General features: G+C 36.8%; 1 protein-coding gene across 7 annotated transcripts in view; it reads right to left on the bottom strand.

Annotated features, from left to right (window-relative positions):
* VPS13B (vacuolar protein sorting 13 homolog B) overlaps positions 1 to 23,858 on the bottom strand; it is a 421,101-nt gene that overhangs the window by 222,829 nt on the left and 174,414 nt on the right. For all 7 annotated transcript variants that reach the window (XM_021386667.1, XM_021386662.1, XM_021386666.1 and 4 more), the window contains one exon: positions 12,100 to 12,209. In XM_021386667.1, coding sequence (XP_021242342.1) covers positions 12,100 to 12,209 — 110 coding nt within the window. The remainder of the gene's footprint in view (positions 1 to 12,099; positions 12,210 to 23,858) is intronic.

Genomic DNA, 23,858 nt, shown 5'->3' with positions numbered 1-23,858 from the left:
AACGCCTTTACCATTTTCCGCTGTAAAAGTAAATTAAAGTAAGACAATCAACTATTTAATCCTATTCCAGCAAAAACAATCAACTTACATATACAATGGTATGCAAAGTTAATAAGAAAATACAAATGCCAATGACAAACAGAACTCTCATCTCTCCTCCTCTCTCTGAACGTCCAGACATCAGCTTTGTCACCAAAAGCACTAAAAGCCATTCTAGAAGACAGTAACATGGCACTTTGGCTTTTGTTGTTGTTATGGCTAGAGGACACCAACGAGCTTTGAAAAGACGAGTTTTACACCACAGAAATACTTCCCACATGTGTGTGTATATACAGAGAGTGAAAGACAGTCTCAATTTTTATACACTTTGGTCAGACATATTGCATCACTTATTCTCAAAATTCAGCATCTGATACAGCCTCGCAAATGGTAAAGCCACTTGCAGCTTTGCCAAGACAGTCACCATTGAACCATGTTTTGCCATTTCTGGATGTAACATATTAAGAATCCTGACTTGCCAACGTGAAGCAAGAGTTCTGAAGAACAAATGCAGATAATACAAGACAGTAGAAAAGACAATAGGATGGAAAATGTTGTCTGAAGAAGCAGTATCTTTTTCTGAACAACTGAAGAAATGGATCACCAACACACAGTAATAAGTTACACCACTAGTCATACAAGGAAAAACATCAAGGCTATTGCAGCCAGGCAAAGCTGGAAAAAATTAAGACCTAATATTAAGTGTTTGAGTGCTGATCTGGACAATGAAACAGCTGTTTCATCTTTGCTCACTGAAATCAAGCCTGATGTTGCTGTTGATGATGCCCAGTACAATCTTGTCAGATTTTTGGCAAAAGATTTCTGGTTAAAAGAATGAAGAAGATGAAAGATCAGCACTGAACTAGATGGAAAATGATCATCAAGATTTGGGTTTTAGCCACAGACTGATGAGGAAACTGTGGCTTGGGAAATAGCAGATGACAAGAGCACTGCAGCTGTATGAGAAGATGAATCTAATGAGAAAGGAGACACTGCAGTCAAGTGTTTTCATAAGCGTTTCATCACAACAATCCAAAAAGCCGGCAATAAAGTAGCATGAGTAAAGGTACACCTAATTGGGATGTAAGCTTCACGATTATTAATTGGTAGTGTTATAAAGAAGATAAAGAACACAGTAAAGTTATGGAACTACAGCAACATTAATTTGAAGACATTTTACACTGAGGAATACTGTACATAGAGTACGACTCAACAATCAGAAAGATGCTTTTTACTTGAAAATATTAATCAATTTCCATACAAGTTGCCAACAAATGAGTAACTATCAGCTCTGCCATGACTAACTAATGGACAACTTTTCTAAATTCTGAAAATATTTTTAAAAATCACCCCAAATGATGCAAGTTTAAACTTCTGTTCAAATAGAAATCTATTTGCATACATTACAGAAAATGATTGTTTGCACTTAAAAAGTAAGCTCAGTTTCATGACCTATAAGGGCACGAATTTGGGGTTACTGTTTTAAAGTATTTTGTTTTCAGGGTTAAAATCAAAATCATATTCTGTTCTGGAATACTTACTATAGATTTATCAATGTGATAATACGTTGTGATTATTATACAATAAATACTAGATTTTACAATTTTTCCTGTATAATTATGATGATTAACTAAGCTAAAAAAAAACTACAATAAATTTTTTTTCCAAATTTAGATTTTGTTAACACTAATAATCTAGCAAATTATACACAACCTTATGTATGTGTATTCAAAATACATATTATGTATCCATATAAAAGGATCAGACGCATACTACGTTTTATATTTTACTTTACAATTTGCTGTCAATATGGCTGTGCAATTGATAAAGATCTTCTAAAATTAGAGAAAGGCACGGAACAATAAAAGACAGCACACTAAAAAATAATGTGCCAAAAATACCAAGCCCCAACTATTTCCTGATTTAGGTGGTGGTATGCCAACTAAAGCTAAAATATTCTGTAAAGAGGATTATTGGAAATTTGTCTCAGGTAGAATATTTAATTTTTACTTGGGTTTTTCGGTCATTAAATATTTTCTTTCTGAATTACAATTTCATGCACGTGAGTCTGAAGAGGATGAAGGTAGATCAGGGAACATGGGAATGTTTTCTAAAGGAAACCCAACCGAGCAGATGAGTAACTTTCATTTTAGGGATGTCTATATAGTCACATCCCTGGTAACAAATCAAAGGCAAAAACCATTCAAAAATAGGAACTAAAACATTATAAGAAAGTCAAAAAATGAAGCACGAGTCCATGAAATGTTGGACTCAATTCAGAAGCCTTACCCCTGCCACCTGTGAAACCAAACCCAGCTATTGCAGTAGTGGCTGCTGTGGGCACACAGAGTGATCTGAAAATGTGCAATAGCTTGCAAGCAGAAAGTAAAATCAGTGAAGTCATCTGTCCAAGGATGCCTTCTGCAATATTGCAGAACATTGTGTCTTAAAGAGTCAAACAACTTCTGATAATGAATGACAGTGAATGAACGACACAATATAAGGGTGAGTTTCAGCGCCTAAATGTAACATTTTTCCATATTGTGGCACGATTGGCTGAGACAGATTAAATTAGAGGAATTACTTAATTAACTAATTAAATTAGAGGAATTACTATGTGAGTCTACTGACCACGTCATGATGATAAAACTATTTCTTCTTATGCAAACGTCCCAGAGAGTCCTCTAATGTGTCAACTGCACCAGTCAGCTTGGTGTCATCTGCAAATTTGCTGAGGGTACACTCAATCCCACTGTCTACGCTACTCATAAAGATCTTGAAAAGCACTGAGTCCCAAAATGGACACCACATATGACCAGCCTCCACCTGGACATAGAGCTGTTGACAACCACCCTCTGGCTACAACCATCCAAACAATTCTTTATCCACCCAATAGTCCGGCCATCAAATCCATCTCTCTCCAACTTAGAGATAATGACATGGTGCAACACCATGTCAAAAGCCCTTCCTTGGACCACTGATGCCATCACTCCATCATAGAAAGCCAAGACATTGATCATGCATGATCTGCCCTTGGTGAATCTGTGCTGGCTTCACTGATAAAATGATTAAGTTTAGCGAAATGATTAATGTAAGAGAAATATAGGCAAACAGTGGAGGCTTTACAGTAGCGTGCATTTGAGAAAAACAAGATTACATTTATATTTTCACTGCAAAGAGTATGATATAGCTCACTGTTTCATTTGAAAGTGTAACTAATGCTTTCTTTGCCAAGGAAAACAAACTAAATATTTATCGGTACAAAGCTAAGCTAGGGATTTAGCAGAGTGTAAATATATGACAGAAATGCCCCTGTTTTACTAAAATAAAGAATGCCTAATTTCAATAAAAAATTCAAATGATAGTCAGAATTAAATATTATGTTACTGGAAGGAAAGACTCAAAATACAGCCCTGTTTTGTTTTTGAATAGAGAGGCAATGTTAACATGCAGTAAGCAACATATGTACAACAAGTTATTCTACATAATTGCATCTTTACTGAAATCTGTAAAAATTAACCTTTCATAAATCATGAAAGATCATATCTATTTAACAGGGCTTTCAAATCAAAGAAACACAAAGGTTTTAGCTAAACATATCACTGAGTAAGAACTGCTAAAAAGCAGCAACAGTAAGCATGTAAGCATGTGGTGCACATACTACACAACACATCTACTGCTGCTACACATATAGCTCAACTTTATCAAAACAATCTATATAGAGAAAAGTATTTTTTTAAAAAAAAGAACAACCAATTTTGGCTGACACATACAAGAACATTTCAAAGAAAAATCACCTTCTGAAATTTCTGTGCCAGTTTTAACCCTGTTTAAAATGTAGCATAGGCTCATCAATCACCAAGCAGGGTATGGAAGATGGCTTTTGAATTTACTGCTCCAGCTTCATGGATTATTACCAGTTACTGAAAAAAAAATGGTGGTAACAAAAACATACTTCAGAAAAGACTAACAAATTCAGAGAACCAGAAATGTGATTATTTTTAACACTCAAATAATGTAAAATATGTGTTTTTTATACAGAACATATGGATGGAGTGCAATGCAATCTGGAATATACTAATTTTCCTTTGAGGAGTCATACAGAATGTATATAAAGCAGAATAATTGCCTTTTTATCAGATTTCTTCTTAATGCATTACTTCTGAAAATTTGGATCTTAAGAGCACATTACAGGCATTACAGAGTGTGTTTCCAAAGCCAGTGGCTTTTCTGGTTAAAGTTGAAGTGAATCATGCAGTAAAAAGATCAGACGTTTTGGCTTTTTTTGAAAATTTACCAATGTGTCTTTACCAATGTGTCCAACATAATATTCTTTAGAAGTACTGATGACTTTAAATCTTTCTTAGTCCTTCCATAGCATACAAACTGTGAAGTACTATGTAATATATCAGAGTATCATCATATAAAATCTACCAATGAATGCATTTCTACAGAATGTTCTTTACTTGTTCTTCAGGTTTTGAAATTAAGGAGAGCAAAATCAAAAAGGTTATATTTATTGTTACAATATTAATTACTAAAAATTTTAAAACTTTTGAAGTTGAGAATCAATCCATTTAACATTAGAACAGTTACATAATGGACAACTATCATGACAGTAAGACAAATTCACTCTTTTCAATATCAGAAAGTTCTGCTTGATGTGTTTTTGGTGTTTTTTTGTTTGATTTTCTATCAGATGTTTCTAGCTGACAAGTCCAAAATTCAGAGTTTTGAAAATTAATTTTGAACAGTACTTTAGTACAGTTACAGTACTTTGATCTATGAACTTTATTTCTTGCTCTGCACCAAGATTAAAGTTGTTATTTCAGTATTACTGAGAAATAAAATAATGTAACTAAATCAATTCCAACAGTCACTGTCACTTTCATCTATACTGTGTCTTGGGTGTCCTAGGGTTCTTATTTTTTAGCATATTAGCCTGAAAAGCCTTCTGGTGTTGGTTACTGCACACTGTATACACAGTACAGTGCTTTGAACAGGAAAGGTAATCTATCAATACTGTCTTTTTCTAGAAAGCAGCATGTAATGCTTGCTACATTGAGTATTTGAAAGACTGTCAGCTGATGATGAGGTGAAAAGACTTCTCCTTACTTCATCCTCTCTCTATTACCAATTTGTTTTTTTTTCCTTCTACTGTCTCAAAATAATTATTTTCTTCTGTTTGTATGTTAATTGATACAAACCACTTTTGAAAAATGCATATAAATATTATGCAATCTTACTAATATTAACTTCATTTGTTCACTCGAGTTTAGAAAAGAAAAGGAGTAGGAAGCTGAAAGTCCTATAGTAGGCTAACATATTTCCTTGTCCATGGGAATATACAGTGATAACATGTTAGGAAACCTATGAGCGAGAAAGGCTGAAGTATGGAAAGTATTCTTCATCTCAGTCTTTACTAGCAAGAGGAACTCTCAGGAATCTCAGATCCCAGAAACACTGGTATAAGAAAGATGTACCATCCTTGGTGAAAGATGGTAAAGTCAGAGAATACTTAATCAAACTGGACATATGCAAGTCCATGAGCTCTGACTGGATGCATCCAGGCGTACTGAGGGAACCAGCAGATGTCATTACAAGGCAATTCACAATGTTCTTTGAATGATTACGGTGACTGGGAGAGTCACTCAAGGACTGGAAAAAGCAAATGTCACTCCTATATTCAAGAAAGGTATGAAGAAAGGACCTAGGGATCTACCAGGCCAGCCAGTCTCAACTTGATCCCTTGGAAGGTGATAAACAGCTAATCCAGGCACTTGACAAGAAAGTCATGACAAGTATCATAGAATCATAGAATCACCAAGGTTGGAGAAGACCTACAAGATCATCCAGTCCAACCGTCCACCTATCACCAATAGTTCTCACTAGACCACGTCGCTCAACACAACGTCAACATTCCTTTAACACCTCCAGGGTAGGTGACTCAACCACCTCCCTGGGTAGCCCATTCCAACACCTGACCACTCTTTCAGAAAAGTAGTATTTCCTAACGTCCAGCCTGAATCTCCCCTGGTGCACCTTGAGTCCATTCCCTCTCGTCCTATCACTAGTTACATGAGAGAAGAGGCCAACCCCAAGCTCACTACAACCTCCCTTCAGGTAGTTATAGAGAGCGATAAGGTCTCCCCTGAGACTCCTTTTCTCCAGACTGAACAACCCCAGCTCCCTCAGCCGCTCTTCATAAGTCCTTTGCTCCAGAGCCCTCACTAGCTTCGTCGCCCTCCTCTGAACACGTTCCAGGGCCTCAATGTCTTTCTTGCAGTGAGGGGCACAAATCTGAACACAGTACTCGAGGTGGGGCCTCACCAGGGCTGAGTATAGGGGGACAATTACTTCCTTGCTCCTGCTAGAAGCACTATTTCTGATAAAAGCTAGGATGCCATTGGCCTTCTTGGCCACCTGGGCACACTGCTGGCTCATGTTCAGCTGAGTGTCAACCAACACCCCCAGGTCTGTTTCCTCTACACAGTCTTCCAGCCACTCTGCCCCAAGCCTGTAATGTTGCCTGGGGTTGTTGAGGCCAACATGCAGGACCTGGCACTTGGTCTTGTTGAACTTCATCCCATTGGCTTCAGCCCAGAGATCCAGCCTGTCCAGATCCCTCTCTAGGGCCTTGCTATCCCCAGGCAGATTGACACTTCCTGCCAACTCAGTGTCACCTGCAAACGTACTGAGGGTGCACTCAATGCCCTCATCCAGGTCATCAATAAAGATAATGAACAGGACAGGCCCCAGCACCGACCCCTGGGGAACACTAATTGTGACCCGTCACCAGCTGGATGTAACTCCATTCACCATCACTCTCTAGGCCCAGCCCTCTAGCCAGTTCTTTCCTCAGCAAGGAGTGTATATGTCCAAGCCATGGGCTGCCAGCTTCTCCAGGAGAATACTGTGGGAGACAGTGTCAAAGGCTTTGCTGAAGTCTAGGTAGACCACATCAACAGCCCTTCCCTCATCCACCAGACGGCTCACTCGATCATAGAAGGAGATCAGGTTGGTCAAGCAGAACCTGCCCTTCATGAACCCACGCTGGCTGGGCCTGATCCCCCAGTTATCTGCACATGCCGTGTGATCTCCCTCAAGACAATCTGCTCCATAACCTTCCCTTCCCTGGCATTGAGGTCAGGCTGACAGGGCTGATTGGACCCAGGATTGGGTCCAATCCTATTCAATATCTTTATTAATGTTCTGTATGATGGGTCAGAATACAACCTCAGCAAGTTTGGCAGGAGAGGATGATTCACCCAAGGGTCATACTGAGGTCCCCTGATGGACCTTGACAGGCTGGAGAAATGGGTGGACAGGAACCTCAACAAGTTCAACAAGGAAAAGTGCAGAGTCCTGCACCTGGGGAGGAATAGCTACAGGCACCAGCACATGCTGGGGACAGCCAGCTGGAAAGCAGCTCTGCAGAAGAGGACTTGGGGTCCTGGTGGATTCCAAGACTTACATCAGTCAGCAATGAGATCCTGCCACTAAGAAGGCTAATGGTACTCTTTGCATTTGGCAAAGTATTTTTTGACCTTGGCAGGTCAAGGGAGGAGATTCTTCCCCTCCATAAAGCATTGGTGATGCTGCACCTGGAGTACTGGGTCCAGTTCCGGGCTTCCCAGTACAAGAGAAACCTGGACATACGGGAGGGAGTCCAAAGGAGAGCCAGGGATCAAGGACCTGGAGCATCAGTCCTGTGAGGAGAGGCTGAGAGAGCTGGAAATGCTCAGACTGAAGACAAGGAGATTCAAGGGAAATCTTATCATTGTATATAAGTATCTGAAAGGAGATTTCAAGAGGATGGAGACAGGCTCTTTTCAGTGATGCCCAGTGTCATGACAGCTAGCAGTAGGCACAAAGTGGAACACAGGACCTTCCCTTTGAACATAAGGATGCACTTTTTTTAATTGTAAGGGTGATGAAGTATTGGAATCAGTTCTGCATTACAACAGGCTCTTTTTATCAAGCAAGATCGTGCACAACTTACAGTATTAAGGATTTTACAGACTTCACACAAGGGAATTTGCCTCAAGTTCAGTTAAAAGAGATGTTAATTCTACTCTTGATTAAAATAAACGTAAGAGGCATTGGCTTTGCTGTATCACCTTCTAAAGAAAACATGCTGCATGTTATACTAGGCAGTGTACAAATAGACAGTAGAACATATTTCTATAAACTGTTCAAATATATATTCATTACTGACTTACTGAAAAAAATTCAAAATCTAAGCTTGTGACAAACATTAAAAACATCAAAAGTGGGGAACAACTGTTTTGTGCTTATTTTATTTTTTTATATATAAACATTTCATTTCTGCCAAACTGAATTTTATAAGAAGCATTAGTATTTGAGATTAAAAATCCAATTATGCTCCTCTGAATAGCATTATATTGACCTATTTTCAATACTCCCAATAAGATAAGAGGTGATAATGGACAAGTCTGTAATGTAGAAGGGAAGAGACTTAGTTTACAAAATGCTTTAACTTCAGTAAAGAAACACATGGTATTGTTCTTATACCACTAGTCGCCATGGGAGAAATTCAGAAGCAGTTCATTCAAGCTCTAAGAAAGTCTCACAGATTTTTACACTGCAATGTTCTCATTGTTTTTGTTCTTGAAGAGGGACAATGGAAAACTTATAGAGGCATGTTGAAGTTCAGAATGAATATATAAAAATAAGTTACATTTACATCCTTTTACCCTAGAGCATTGACCATATAGTCACAACAGTAACCACACAGAATATTATTCAAATGTGTAACAGCAGCCACATTTTGGCATGCATAGTCACTTTATAACAAAAAGGTAATACACTACAGTGCAATTCATTGAAAGCATCTGGCTCCAAATATTCCATTGTATTTCAAAAATTATGCAGCAGCTTTAAAAAAGACTAGTTCTATTTCCAAATTCTCTTTTTACCAAGTAAGTTCTAAATGAATATAATAATGAGCTATGCAACTTGCACGCCATACAGAGACATAATTTATGCAGAAGCGATGTACACTGTCCTGGTTTCAGCTGTGTCAGAGTTGATTTTATTCATAGCGTCTGGTATTATGTTATGTTTTGGTTTTAAGAGAAAACCAATGCTGATAACACAGCAACGTTTTAGTTGTTGCTGACCAATGTTGTACAGAGCCAAGGCTGTTTCACTTTCTCAGCATTACGTTTCATCCTGCCAGCAAGGGGGCTGGGGGGGAAAGGCACAAGGAGTTGGGAGGGGACAGAACCAGAACAGCTGACCGAAACTGGCCAAAAGGATATTCCATACCATACATGATGTTATGTAAAAAAAAAAAATCTATAAAACTGCAGGGAGTTTGCCAGGGGAGTGGGGGCTGCTGCTGCTGGGCATCAGTCAGTGGGTGGTAAAAAATTGCTCAGTGCAACACTTGTTTTGTTTGCACGTACGTATGTAATTATTGTTACTGTAATTTCTCTCTTCCTTTTCTTTCTTAATAAATAGTTTTTTATCCCAGCCTACAAGTTCTACCTTTTTTTGTGATCCTCTCCTCCATCGCACTGGGATGCAGGGAACTGAGTGAAAGGCTGTGTGGTGTTTACCTCCTTACCAGGTTAAACTACAACATACATTAAATTTCAAAATTCTAACTTCCTTACTTAAACACTAAACTCAGTTCTCTTGTCCAAACAGTTGTCATATGTATTGTTCCTAAATAAAGAAAATTCCATATTGGAACAAGAAAGCAGAACATATCCTCTAACAAGACAAAAAGAAACTTTACAGTAGTCTTAAGCAATGACTTAAAAAGGTATTACTTCTAGCCTAAATATATTAAGAGTATATTCACCAATTACAGAATTACAGAATCACATCATTGTGTAGATCAACATTTCTTTTAAATAGCTTCTCTTCCCTTTTGGCATTCACCCTTAGCCAGACATTAAAAAATTCCATTTACTACTAATCTCATTTTTCAGATACCATCAAAAGCGCATATCAGGATATGTGGCCTATTGTAATAGATATTACGTAAACAAAGCTATTGCATAAAATATCTGGCTAAAGGAGGGGGACAAAGTGTAAAGAACTAAAATCTATAGATAGCTGAATAATATCGTGGTCTCAGCTGTCACACTGGTTCTACAGTAACTGTCTTCTTGGCAAGCAAGGTGCAAACACAAGTAGACTGAGTAAGAAGCTAACAATAATAAATAAATAGAGGTAGTCCTCACTGGGCTGAGTTTGCCCCACACATCATTTTTATGTTGCTCTGTTCCAGTTGAATAAAATCTGAGTTAAGTCAATGACAATTACATTTCTTCATGGTTTTGTTACATTGCCCCTAAGGAAAATATGGCATGGCTTTATCGAAAAATCATGGAAAATTGTTGGGCTTTGTAAAATGTATTTACTGTTTTGCTGACTTCTATCCTAACCCATTTCAGCGTAACTAAGTTAGATAAGTTCTGATATTTCTAACTTTTCATGTTTCCAGACAAAACTATATCAACACAGTCACATTACACATAGTGAGTTTTTCAGTATGATACAAAAACACACTACCAAATCGACATTATAAAAGTAAGAATCCCAGAGTATCTATTAAAAGGCAAACAAATCTCAAGAAGTTCAGGTACAAAAAAGCATACCTGACTCTGGGACACAGGGAACCCCAGTTCCACCCTGTGCACAATCAGAAGTTTACGATGCACTAACTGTGGTCCCATACAAATTTTTAACTTGATTTAATTTATTCTACTTCAGTTATTACTTGATAGAATACATACATGGAATCAAACATGCCGAAAGATATTCTGATTATATGTGTTTCCAGGTAAAATTAGTATCATGATGACAGTTCTAATCGTTCAGTACAAAAAGGCAATTGAAAGAGATTACACTGATTAACTGCTAGTTATATTAATTAATGTTAATGAAAGACTTCCATATGAACATTTGGAATGCTAAGACAATTAAATTTTGGAAAGACACACAACAGTGTTGCAAAAATACATGAATAGTCTAAAAGGTATAACAGAAGATATCATCCTGCTCCAGTTACAATGCAAGAATGAAGGAAAATTGAACACAGTTAAAAACAGTGTAAAGTTACTACAATGATAAAATAGCAAGCAATTCAGACATTGAGGATTTTGAGATGGTGTTGGAGCTGAACAAGCTTAACAGGACACTCGAACATTTGACAATTGTTACATTTACAAGGTCACTAACATACAAGAAACAGAAATGTTTGCAGACCGTGTTAATCCTCCCACTTCAAAACCTTTCTAAAGAGCTCAGTGTGTATGTATACATACATACACACACACCATGAGACCAGTATCAAAAGATTCTTATATTGGTCACTTAACAGTTGGAGACTTATAACTGAGACAGAATACAGAACATCAAGCTACACAGTCCACTCAGTTGATCAACAATAACCAATTCAGTGTTCACAATACACTATTAGCCTGCCAAACAACAGAAAAAGAATTTAAAAAAAAGGAAGTTTAAAACCTGGCAAAAACATTTCAGGCTCTTTCCAGATGAGAAGTCCATGGAATGGAAGTTACAGTTGAGTATACCTCAGAGAAAACGCTGTGCTACACATACCCACAGCCTTACCTATCTGCATCTCTTCCAAGCACGTTGTATACAAAGAAGTATCTCGACATTATTTACAGAATCCATTACGACATTCACTTATATTAAGTTATGAACTGCATGGTTCGTCCCCTACTAAAATGAGTTTTAATTAGTGATATTTTAAAAAAACAAGTTATGAAATTATTTGAGAGACCATCCTAAGTGACTGAAACCTGACTGATCCTAGACTGATCATCAGAAAACACTCCTTCTTTTCTTTTAATTAAAAATTGTAAATGAATACATTACGAAATGGAAACTTTAATGTGCATGATATGACATTTAAAATAAATCAAAATCAGACCAAGACACTATGTGCAGAAAACTAAAATGACAAAAAAATGCATGAAACAAAAATGCCCTACTGGTCTATATGCAACAGAAAGTTTTCCTTCTCCTTATTCCTTCTCCTCCAAGAATACATACCTGTTGAATATGTCTACTAGCACGTTTCTGAGGCTGGTAGATAAGCCAAGTGTATAGCACAGGATCAACATTAATTGCTAATCCTTGTATGCTGGACAAAAGTACTGCACCTATATGCACAGAAAAGAAAACAGAACAGTTACTGTCTTGTAAAAAGTGCCCATGTATATTCAGTTCTTGCACACGTCTTTGATGCAGATTTTGGTTTGGATTGTATTTAAATATATTTTTCTTACAATTCTTAATAAGAGTAGTAATTACCACATAAACTTGATTATCCTATTGAAAATAAAAACTTGCCAGCACTGCCAGTTGTATTGGGACACACAGACACACACACACACAAAGCACAGAGAAATGCATTTTGATTTTGCTTGTTGCATCTTTTTGTCACGAAAAATGGCTGAAATGGCAAGAAACTAGTCAAATGATCCTTGACACAGAAGAATACAATGCAGGACTCCCTGCATTTCCAATAAAGAGAAACCTGGTTGGGCAGTGGTTTCTTTTTGATTTCTTTTAACAAAGACAGCATTCTGCTTAAGAAAAACATTTTCAATGTACATGTGGTTCCAAATACACTTTAGCAAACTTTTTGAGTAAAATAAAAGGCAAATTTTTCAACTCTGCCTATATTGGTATTCTTAGTACTCCATACTTTTCTTAAATTTTACAATTTATCTTATTTTGTTTAAATCACATTTTAGAAGTCGAATGACTACAAGATAAACTATTGTATCTTTATTTCTTAAAAGAGCATCCATAGTTTTCATACACTTGTGAAGAAAAACCTACATGGGAAACATAGAGGCTCAAAACAGGAGAAAAGCTGTTCTCAGTATGTAGAAATCTTAACATGTTTCAAAAAGCAGGCACTCTAAAACCCAATTTATGAGTCACTATTTCTTTTCTGCTTGCTTTAAAAATATGACCAGGAATTTAGTGAGGCTTCTGTTTAAATAGTACAGCTCAATTGTTAGTCAATGAAGGTTTTTTTACAGCACAAAGGTGCAAGATTCAGAAGCAAATGGATTAACATAACACAAAGAGAGTGATTATATTGAAAAAGTACTGCAAGCAGTAACAAGGAGCTGCTTTTTCATGGAAATTTTGCAATTTTATAATGAATAAATAAATGAAATAAGGAAATAAGGTCCAGTATCAAGCTCTGGAGAATTACAGTAGTTTTATAATTCAAAGAATCATGAGTTATTCCCTAAAGAAATACCTAGCAACATATTTGTTCTGTAGCATACAATAGATCTGCAATCTGAATTCAACAATAAATTTAAATCTATTCAAAAATATACTTTGAAAAAAAACCTTAATAAATCACCTGCCTGAAAAGACATAATACATCACAAAGCCATGAAAACAAAACCAAGGAAGTTCTTAACTTATTATAATTAACAATTTTAAAACGTGTTGAATTCCTAATAACAGAAATACCATCAGAACAGGGCTATGCAAGTAAAGCCTGATGAGTACAATGCGAAAAAGGCAGTCAAGAAATACACAAAGATAAATCAGCCTAGCACAGGCTTGGAGTTGGAACACACACTGAGAGGAACTCCTATACACAGACTTGTCATTGTGATCTGATGGTTTTAAATGTCAGTAATAAACCTTAGAAATAAATCTGCAACTTAAGGCAAAGCTGATGTGGAGCATACAGTAAATGAGTAATGCGCAAGTAAGTAAGAACAGTGGTGAATGTGTCTTGCAGCAGGATCTGGAGGAAACTAACAAATAGAAGCAGAAGGTAACAGAAGATTGATAAAGTAGATGCTACGATTGTTAGCTTTTATAATATACTTGGATGCCAGAAAGAGGGAATTCTGCATCCTTAACAGATAATGCCCGTGTCAGCAATGCTTAATGAAAGGTTTAATGCATAAGTGATATGACAAGTGGGAGTCAGAGACCTCCCAAAGAGAGAGGAATAAAATCAGCCTACAGGCAAAATCAACAAATATCCCATATTTACAAGAGACCTTGACAAGAAAAAAAATGTTACTGTAGCACATGCTGGTAGTTGCTCCATTTAGTTTTGTGTTTACTGCAAAAAAATAGCTACAAGTAAGATGTTCAAAACAATTAAGACATGCTTTGAACTGAAACTATCTTTAAACTTCAATGAAGTCACTATCACAACCCCATTAAACTTTAAAGTAAGGTAGAGCAGAGAGCAAAATAGTTTATTTTTCCAGTTGTCTTTTGTGATTGATAGCTTGTGTCTGAGGAGGAAAAAAAACAACAAAAAAAGCCAAACCAGCCTAACATACAAGTAGTCAGATAAAGAATTGCACTATCCAACTTTCAATTGGAATGCCAGGTAATTTTGGCCTCCTACCAAGCCACTTCTGTCACGCTGAATTACTGAAATTTACTGCTCTATTTGATACTCAGCTGCTATATTCACTGGGCAACATAATCACCTACGTAAAGCTGGTTTTTGTGTAACAGCACTCTTCAAAATAACTAACTAAATAATCAAAGAAAATACTCTCAGATGTGTTGTTTCTCCCTTGCCACTCCAAAACCCTTAAACTTGAGCTCTCATGCTAAGAAATAAGAAGCACCCCGGCTTTCAGGGAAGAACTCTGTGGGAGAACCACGCTGTAAGCTGGCAGCAGGCCTCTTACATGCTTAAGAAAAAAATAAATTTGTTATTTCTCTCTGTCAAGATGCAACACTCGATTTTCCTGGATTTCATTAAGACTGCGGTGAACTTTCTTTTCTTCCCTCCCCCTGTTCTCCTCTTAATTAAATTTACATTTCAGAAAAAAAAAAAAAGCAGACCTTAGATCTATACCATAACGGGTTTCATTTTCAGATCCCTGTTCTTGCCACTGTTATCTCTTACATCTCTCCAGAAAATGATTTAAAAATAAGATCGAACCCAATACCACATAATCTTTGAATGTTTGAGAAGAATTTCCTCAAAGTCATGGTGTTACATGCCAGGTGCAGTTAGGCAAATAATTTCTTTCCTCCCCAACATTCGCCTGTCTCTGAGGTCAGAGCAGGAGGTGGCTCAGTGCAGCCGCACTCACCCTACAGTCAGCCTTCCCAGTGAGCTTCCTTGGAGGACAACAGCTGTGGTGGCAGCACTCACTTTCCTGAAGGCCTGGGGGCCATGGAGGTTAATGCAGGGCCTCCTGCTGCCAGGCGGGCTCTGCCACCGGCTCTTCCTGCTCTACATCAGGGAAGACAGGGGCAGTTGGCCAAGGGTTCTAAGCTCTCTTCTTCACAAGGAGAAATTGAAGCATATAGCAAGTGGGACACAGAGTATGGCACACTTCTTTTGAAGCAAGTGAGGCAGAGGAGGACATATGGGGGATGTGGCTCTGTAGAGTCAAGGAGCAGAGTGCTAGTGCTGAGGGATGCTCAGTGGTGATGGAGGAATGGAAAAGGGCTTCAAAGATCATAAAGCCAGAAGAGAATAATGACAGCAGCAGGATGGTGCTTTGGGATGAGAAAGGAGGTGGCAATGCCTGGAGAAAGCAGCTGCTTGTTTTGAGGTGTAGAACCTCATGAAAGAGTAAACTTTGCATTACTGAGTCACTCACACCATTCTGGTGAAAAAAAATTTACTAGGAATAGTAAAAGACCACCCTGGCAAAATTCTTTGCAAATTCTGCTGTGTGTACGGTGTCCAAACACATCTATACGCTATGTAGAGTAAAAACTTCCAGTAAAACATTTCAGATATTCCCCTATAAAAATGAACTTAAAATCTTTGCAGGAAACTAAAGTTTAAGTTAATGCACAGTTTATACTGGGGAGGGATCACAAATATGAAAAAAGGGAACGAGCTACAATAAAAACTAATTCTGACAAGTTTTGTTTATTTTTGGTAACTAAGTAACTAAAAAAAAACATTACACCATCTTGCTATATAAACTACACCATGAATTATTTTAGCACTGAGCTTGTCACTCTTGTGTATCAGGACATGTGAATGATAAGCAGGTACTGATACCGATTAAATTAGCAGAATGACATAATAAATAATCTCTTTACTTTTAGTTAAATGTTTCAAATATAAGTGTTTTCAAGGGTATTTTCACTAAAGCATACTGTAAAAATAAAAAGTTATGTATCACACAGAAATGAAGAGTTTTGTTGTTTTTTGTTGTTTTTTTTTTTTAATAAAACTATATAGGTAATTAGTTCTTTCTGCTAGTTGAAGCAGAACAGATGAACTGTAAATCACTAAGCATAGAAATATCTAACTCTGTTTAATTTTAGCCTGGAAGTCAACTAAGGGAAAAAGAGTGCACTTCACTACTCTGCTCAGGGCCAAAATGGCTCACTTATCCACATTCCAAACAGGCTTTACCAATTAGCTATCCCATGGCACAACAGTCATTTTCAGTTACATCCCAAGCTGAAGAACAAGAGCTGAAGTGGGAGTTAGAAATTGCAGTTACACGGCATAAAAAAGTAACATGCAAACTCTCTCAGCTTTTAGTATCTATGACCAACCAATGTAATCATCTTGCGAAAGCTAATCTAACATTAGGTAAGAGACGGTGAACTACATTTCATCTTGACTTGCTGATTCAAACATGGAAAATGGACATCAGAGTTCATTACTTTGAAAAATTCTTTTGCATTACACTAGCTACAGAAACTTGACAAATTTTGCCTAACTGATAAAAACATGTCCGCATGGGTCTCTATTCAAGGTTGACTTGAGAGATTATACATTGCCTTTTACGTAAACATCCAAATTTTATCCCAGAGAAAAATATTTCCTAGTCAACTGTACTTTCACAGAGTTTCATGGTCACAAAACACTTAAAATAACCTGAAGATCATTTATTTGCCTAGACCAATATTAGTATATATTATTAAAAAAGCAGTATTAACATTTTCCCATAAACAAAGCATTTTGTTCTGTAATATCAAGTAGTTTCTTCATAGAACAGCTATACTCTGTTCAAACATGCACATACCACAATATATTAATACAATATTTTTTTTAAATAATAGCTTTTGATCTTGGGAAACATTTAACGAGATCGTACTTCTACCACTACCTTGTAACCCTCCTAACACGGTTTATAGTTGAAAAGCTCTAAGTGCTGAAACAAGAAGTCAGCATCATTACTTTTACTTAAAAAACAGAGAAAGCGAGGCATAGAGGCAAAGTTATTAAATTACACAGCAGAACAGCAGGACCTTGGGATAGAATTCAGATGTTAAAGTTGCATGCCATAGCTATTTACTGACACTAGTAGCAAAAGCATAAAAATAAATAAAGGTGAGATTTTGACCTTAAAAATAGGTCTAAATCACGTTGGCCTAATTTAAGCTGAATATTCTGATAAGTCATTGTAAGGGTTAAAGTAATTAAATATCCTATCATTCTCTGTAAGAGCCCAAATAGTCACAAATGCTGAATTATGGAATTAAAACAGATGGAATTATAACCAAAACATATCATAATGAGGCAAAATAGAAAACTGCTCAATATATTGGTTAATATGAAGCTCTGTATGTCAAGCATCATTCTTCTGAAGTACAAGGAGCTGCATTTCTGTAAATCAATCTGGAGTGACCAAGTCAAGCTGTGGAGAACCTCCCTCAGGTATTTAATACAATCTGTCCTTTGACATTAAGAACAGAAACGAGTCCATTTAGTATTTTGCCTTTCTTATTGTGACAAAATATTACGATGTGCTGAGATTCAAGTTTTCACAAACACGCTGTATGATGTGCGTGGTTGTGGTATGTTTTTGAAGAAGAGCATCTTGAAAAGCCGCTTGTTTTCCAAAATTCACTGGAACAAAACTTTAATTTCCTTTAGAGAATATGATGATGTGGGTTAAGGGATGTAGCTTAACAGGCAATAACAATCTGGAAAAACGGGAAATGTGTAGGCAGTTATAGTACACAGAAATTAGAAATGTCAGCTTTATTTGGGTGATTACTGAATTGCCTCCACTCCAAAAATATATTGTGAGTGAATAAAACGATACCAGCAGCGAGAAAACAATTCCTTTATTTCATTCTTAAGAAAAGGGGGAGAAATACGATTATCCTACTTAGATTTCCTACAGATATAATGTGTTTAATCTAAGGCTTTTAAAGAAATTATGCTACCTGCTAGGGATAAGAGAAGAATTTAAACAATTTAAGATTGCATAAATTATTTAAGAGAAGGGAAACAGTGATAAGAAAACACGGTAATTTTCACTCCAGAAGGCGGCAGAATCCTGCAGGGATCTGCACTGCCCAAGACATTGCAGGAGACAAAGGTGGTAGAACAGCTCTTCTGAGTGACCCAGAGCAATCACCAGCAGGGCTGGCTGCAGAACTGCTGAAACATCTGACCTGATTCTACAGAGGTAACATATTTTTCCTTCTCATACCACTGAAATATAACTTTACATGGAAAGCGTTGACTGAGCTGATTGCTCTGACTCAGAAAACAAGATCTCTGTTATTAAAATAGATCTAGAAAAGCGTTAGCTCAATGTGCTGCAGTAGGGAATGACAGGCAATAAAACAGAATATCATCTATACCACTGTATAAATCCATTGTGTACACAGATATTAAAACCACTGCATGCAGCTCTGGTCAGTTGAAAGGTCACTAGGTCAGTTTTAAGCATTCAAACCTGGAAACTTCTGTTTCACAATACCATTCATTCAGTATTTACGCTCCCTAATTCACACTACGCTCCATGCCAAAAGCATTATGCATCGTCCAAATCCCAGCGCAGAGAGCACAGAAATAAAAATGCACACACACATGTGTCTTGAACTTCACTTACTGGTTAAGTAATTTTCTTTTCTTCATTTTAAAATGATTGCCTATTTACTTTAAAACAAATGGGTTTTGAACTACTCTAGGTCCAAGCCACCTGGATGTGGACCTCAGAGCCTTAGGCAAACTACAACAGCAAAAGCTCTTTTCCAAATGCAGTAATATTTACAGATTTTTATGGTTGCATTGTTCTTGGAAAGTACAAATACAAATGTATAAGTAAAACCAGTAGCTGCACTTCACATGCTGTCTGCATGGATGTTATCTGATGAAGACACCAAAGTCTCCAAATATGCAGAAGCTGTTGCCTTAACAATCCTGCAGCAGTTAGATTAAGAAAAAAAGACAAAAAACACTCCAAATTCTATACAGAAACTGCTGCACAGTTCAAGCTGCAGCTGAAGGGACAAAGGGCCATAGAGAGCTAAGCCACAGAGAAAGCATATGTCAATGGACAAAGACTTCTTGCAAGTGAGCAAGGAAAATAATATCTTGACAGAGTGATTGCTGAGTAAAATATTGGAAGCTGCCTACGCAAGAGCTTCATCCAAAAAATTCTATCCACACGAGTGATCTCAACCTTTCTTGAGGAAATGATGGCTATCAAGGAAATTTCTTGGAATGGGAAGGCTCAAACAGGCAATTTTATTATATGAACATTTTCTTCCTCACAGAATGACAGGACTGCAAGAACCGTGAGAACTGAATATCTCTGCACTAGCCATTTAGTGGACCAATGCTGAAGATACAGCGTCCTGACAGAAAAAGGACTCATCTTCGAGGACTAAAAGGCATCCTGAACACTCCAGGTGGAAGCTTGAATAACAGCAAGTTGAGGGCTGTAGCTGACCTGAATAAACAATCTCTTTTGTGATCTGTACTGCTGTGAACAACATTGTTTTCAATAAGCATTCAGCCTTGTCTACCCCTATCAGATCTATTCTGAGATGAGTTACTGCAAGGCTGATTGAACCTCCAGGGCAAGAGCTTACACAGAATCAAGAAAATACTGGAGAAGCTGGCAGCAGAAGTCCCCAGAAAGGTCTTAAATCTAGAGCTGTTTCTAAACCTGCAGAACACCAGTAAAGTGAGAGACACGTAAGGAGAACATCAGAAAAAAAGTCCAAATTTAACTTCCTCTTTAACTACCTCTTCATGTCACAACAAAGATCTATTCAGTGTGATGGGACATTACCAATACATATACTGGGACACGGCTTAGTGATGGGACTCAGTTGGTCTTGATCTTAAAGGTCTTTTCCAACTGAAATGATAGTGTGGTTCTACGATATTCAGACCAAAAAAATGAGCCAGGAAGGGGAAGTTAGATATATCAATATTTAATTCAGCTTAGAAAAGTAGAAAATGGCCAAGGTTTGCTCCAAGGCTCTGAGATCATGGGAAACAGAAGACTGTTGCTGGAACACTTGATTTCACATATGTCCCAGCAGGGTAGAGAGGACCACATGTCAACATCTCTCTTAATGTAGAAGATAGTATCAGTCATGAGCCAAACATATTATCCTAACTAAGCTAACAGAATGCTTAATAAGCTCTCTCTTCTATTAAAAAAAAAAAAACTATCAAGAGTGAAGCCCCTACTATCTGAAAAGTTTACAAACCTCAAATTCTATGACCTCTAGGTTACTTAACTGTGCATCACAATATATGTAAGCGCATTGATACCAGGACTGCTTCCTCCCTTTCTTTATGACTGGATTGGAAGAGTGCTACCATACCATTCCTTTCACAAAACTCTACAGGAAGATCATGAACTACTGATATAGTTAAAATGAACAATGCCTCAACATAATTCTAAGTGATTTTCAATACATTCTTCACTCTGTTACTTCTACAATATGGGTTTTAAAATGAAATTAGCAAATGCTGTGAAAACTGCCAGGAAGTTTCTTAATACATTTCAGCTTCTGTATTTATAAACACCTCAGTATCATCTGCCGAAATGCTATTTTTCAATTTCTTGCAGCAGTATTCCTCTGTGAATTACAACAGGATTCTTTCCCTACGGCAACAGGGCATCAAGGGAGCTATTTCATTCCTTTTTCAGCACTTGAACATTTGTAGCACTGTGACCATGGATACCAATTGGTCTTGCATTTGAAGCTGTAAAACTGAAATCTTTTTAGCAGTAGATGCTTCACGTACCTTTTCTTAAAAGTAATTTCAATAACGTACAGCTGTGATTTCTTTTTCCTTTAAAAATTATGGCTCCTCAGAAGCAATAGAAAACACACAGAAGAGTTTGCATACTTTCTTAGGTGCTCAGTTGAATTAATAAACCCAAAAACACAAAGCTTCACAAACCAGAAAATAAATTTAGGGAAGGCATATAAGCTTTACAGTAGAAATTGCATATAAGTTTATGCTATTCTATAGAAGATGTATAAGTAGAGAAAGAAAACTATATATATCCTTAACAGAAAATTCGACTTAATTCACACATTCTTTTATATTACTCAAGCTTTCATGCTCTGCACCATGATTCGAGACTGCAGTAAGAAGCGTACAAATGTAGTGCCCAGCAATTACCCAGAATAAAAACAGCCACAGTGCATTACAGTACCCCAGCTGTGACACCACAAGGTAGGTAAAATTATGAGTAGTTCTACCACAAGCTTTCTCTTCTCTCTCCAGTGCACACTTGATACATAAGGGGTTTTAAAAAGATGTTTTCTTTTCATTGAAAAACTTTGAAAAACATTAATTTTTTAGTGTTTGTTTACTGAATAAGGAAAAAAATCAGACTCTACACCTTCAGATACTACAAATATAAAATTGGCAGGTTTTCTAATGCGCAGACACTCCTGATCATTTTGGCAGCTGATGTTTGATTAGACAACAATTTCAAAAATTAGACAGTACACTCATGTTTTTTTAAAACAAATATTTTATTTGAATTTGCGGTCAGTTTACTTACAAAGGGAACATTACATTTTAGAGGTAAACTTAAATTCAAATTAATTTGATGTTATCATTAACTGCAACTTTGAATGAAATTCCGCAAGTCCACTAAAGATATTTGGATTTTGAGCCTTTCAGTATCTGATAGATGTTCATATGTAATACAAATCTAAAAAGCCTTCCTTAAAGGCTTCCTTATGAAACGTACATGTAAAATGGGAGGGAGAACAGAGAAGTGAAGATAACAGCCCTCTCATCTCCACTTATACTGGTTGTACCAAGACACAAACAGGCATGGAAGTGAGATTTCAAATATGGAAACGACTCTGCTCACAGCTACAAGAGGTGAAACAGCTTCAGAAAGCTGAGAAGGTGATGTAGCTTCACGAGATTCCAGAAAGAAGAACGAAAATTATCCACATTAAACAGCAGAGGAATTCAAGATATACTGCATGTTTCTAACCAAAAAATGTCCACGCAGCATAAACAGAGGAAAAACGTCCTGTTGCTGTGCACTGTGAAATGGTCTAGCAGTCTAATATTTTAATTTACACACCAGCACATTGAATACATATATTGTAATCTGGATTCCTCGCCTGCACTTCTGTCTGTTATTCCCTTTTCATCTGGGATGCTAGTAAACTCAGAGTCAATATCTTTCTTTATGTATACTTTTTATAAAATAAACACGAAGCCTATAAACAAACAATTACCGTATTAATCATGGACAGATTCAGCCGTGTAAAGTTGCATCTTTACTGGTATCAGTCTCATCCCCTTCAGGAACAGCTTCATATACACTAGTCACAAAGAATAATTTATACAACCTGTTCTCTAATTACTTGGTAGCTTCCTAAACCAGCACATACAATACTAGAAATGAACAGTAATTCCAACTGTTGGCAGTGGTGGTGGTCACTGTGTATGTTACGGTTTAGAAGAAACAAGAATCTTAGATGAGCAAGGGAAAGTCAATCACAGTTCTTTCACTGTGGTGAAACAATTAACATTTAAAATCCCTGAAAAGAATCCAAAACAAAGCACTAACTTGAAGAATACTGGGGGAGACTGTTGATCATGTTGCCTTCATTACTGATGGCAATTATGAATATTTTGAAAATATTTTTTCAAGTGAGATAATCTTCAAAAGTTCCCACATAAATTTATCAAAAATCTGGATTAACTGAAAAAACTTCCCATTAATATTATGAATGTTATCGTGATCATCAATAGACAAATAATAAAGCATCATATAATAAAAAAGTTTTATTAAAAAACCACAAAAGACAGCCTTCAGAACATCCTTAAACATATTCAGATTGCAACATTATTTTACTATAAAGGTTGCTTCATTCTTCTGCCTGAAATACAAAGCTGTGGGGTTCCAATGCACTAGGCAGAAAATGTAATCGTCAGCATTTTCAGATCAGAAATGTGAAAGTTTGTGTCTTTCAGTTAAGGTCAGCTGTTAAACTAAAGAATTCAAATGATTCAAAAGAGCTAGACACGATGCATCCAAAAACCTGAAACACTCAATACAGTAAATCCCTTTTCTTTTAGACAGATACATGCACTCTAGAATGGCATTGAGAATGATGATCTCTATCTTCTCTCTCACAGTAATCTATCCAGGAGGACATTGGGGCAGACTTGCAAAACTTCATAACTAACAGAGTATAAAACAACCATTCTAAATTCCAGGAAATCTTCAGTATGACATTAACTATGCTTAATCTATATTAAAGCATAATTATACTATTATTTAATCACATGCACTTTCGTACGTGGGTTATTGGTCTTTTTTGGTTGGTTGGTCTTTTTTGTTTGCCTTCTGAACTTCTTTCATTGCTGCTAAATATTTTTAAAGTATTTCAAAGCAAGGTAAAAATGAATCAATTGCATCTTTGTTTATTAAATCCAAAATATTGCTTAGATCAGTCAGTATTTTAAATCAATTCCTAGCTAAAATGACAGGAGGAATTTTTCTTTCACCTTTGAGCTTGACTGGTTCTCTTCATAAAAAAATATCAACAATATTGCCTCAATGGTTATTACT

This window comes from Numida meleagris, chromosome 2, assembly GCF_002078875.1.
Source record: "Numida meleagris isolate 19003 breed g44 Domestic line chromosome 2, NumMel1.0, whole genome shotgun sequence".
In the NCBI taxonomy this organism is placed as follows: Eukaryota; Metazoa; Chordata; class Aves; order Galliformes; family Numididae; genus Numida; species Numida meleagris.
Note: the sequence above shows the minus strand (reverse complement) of the source record. Positions and strands in the feature narration are given on the sequence as shown.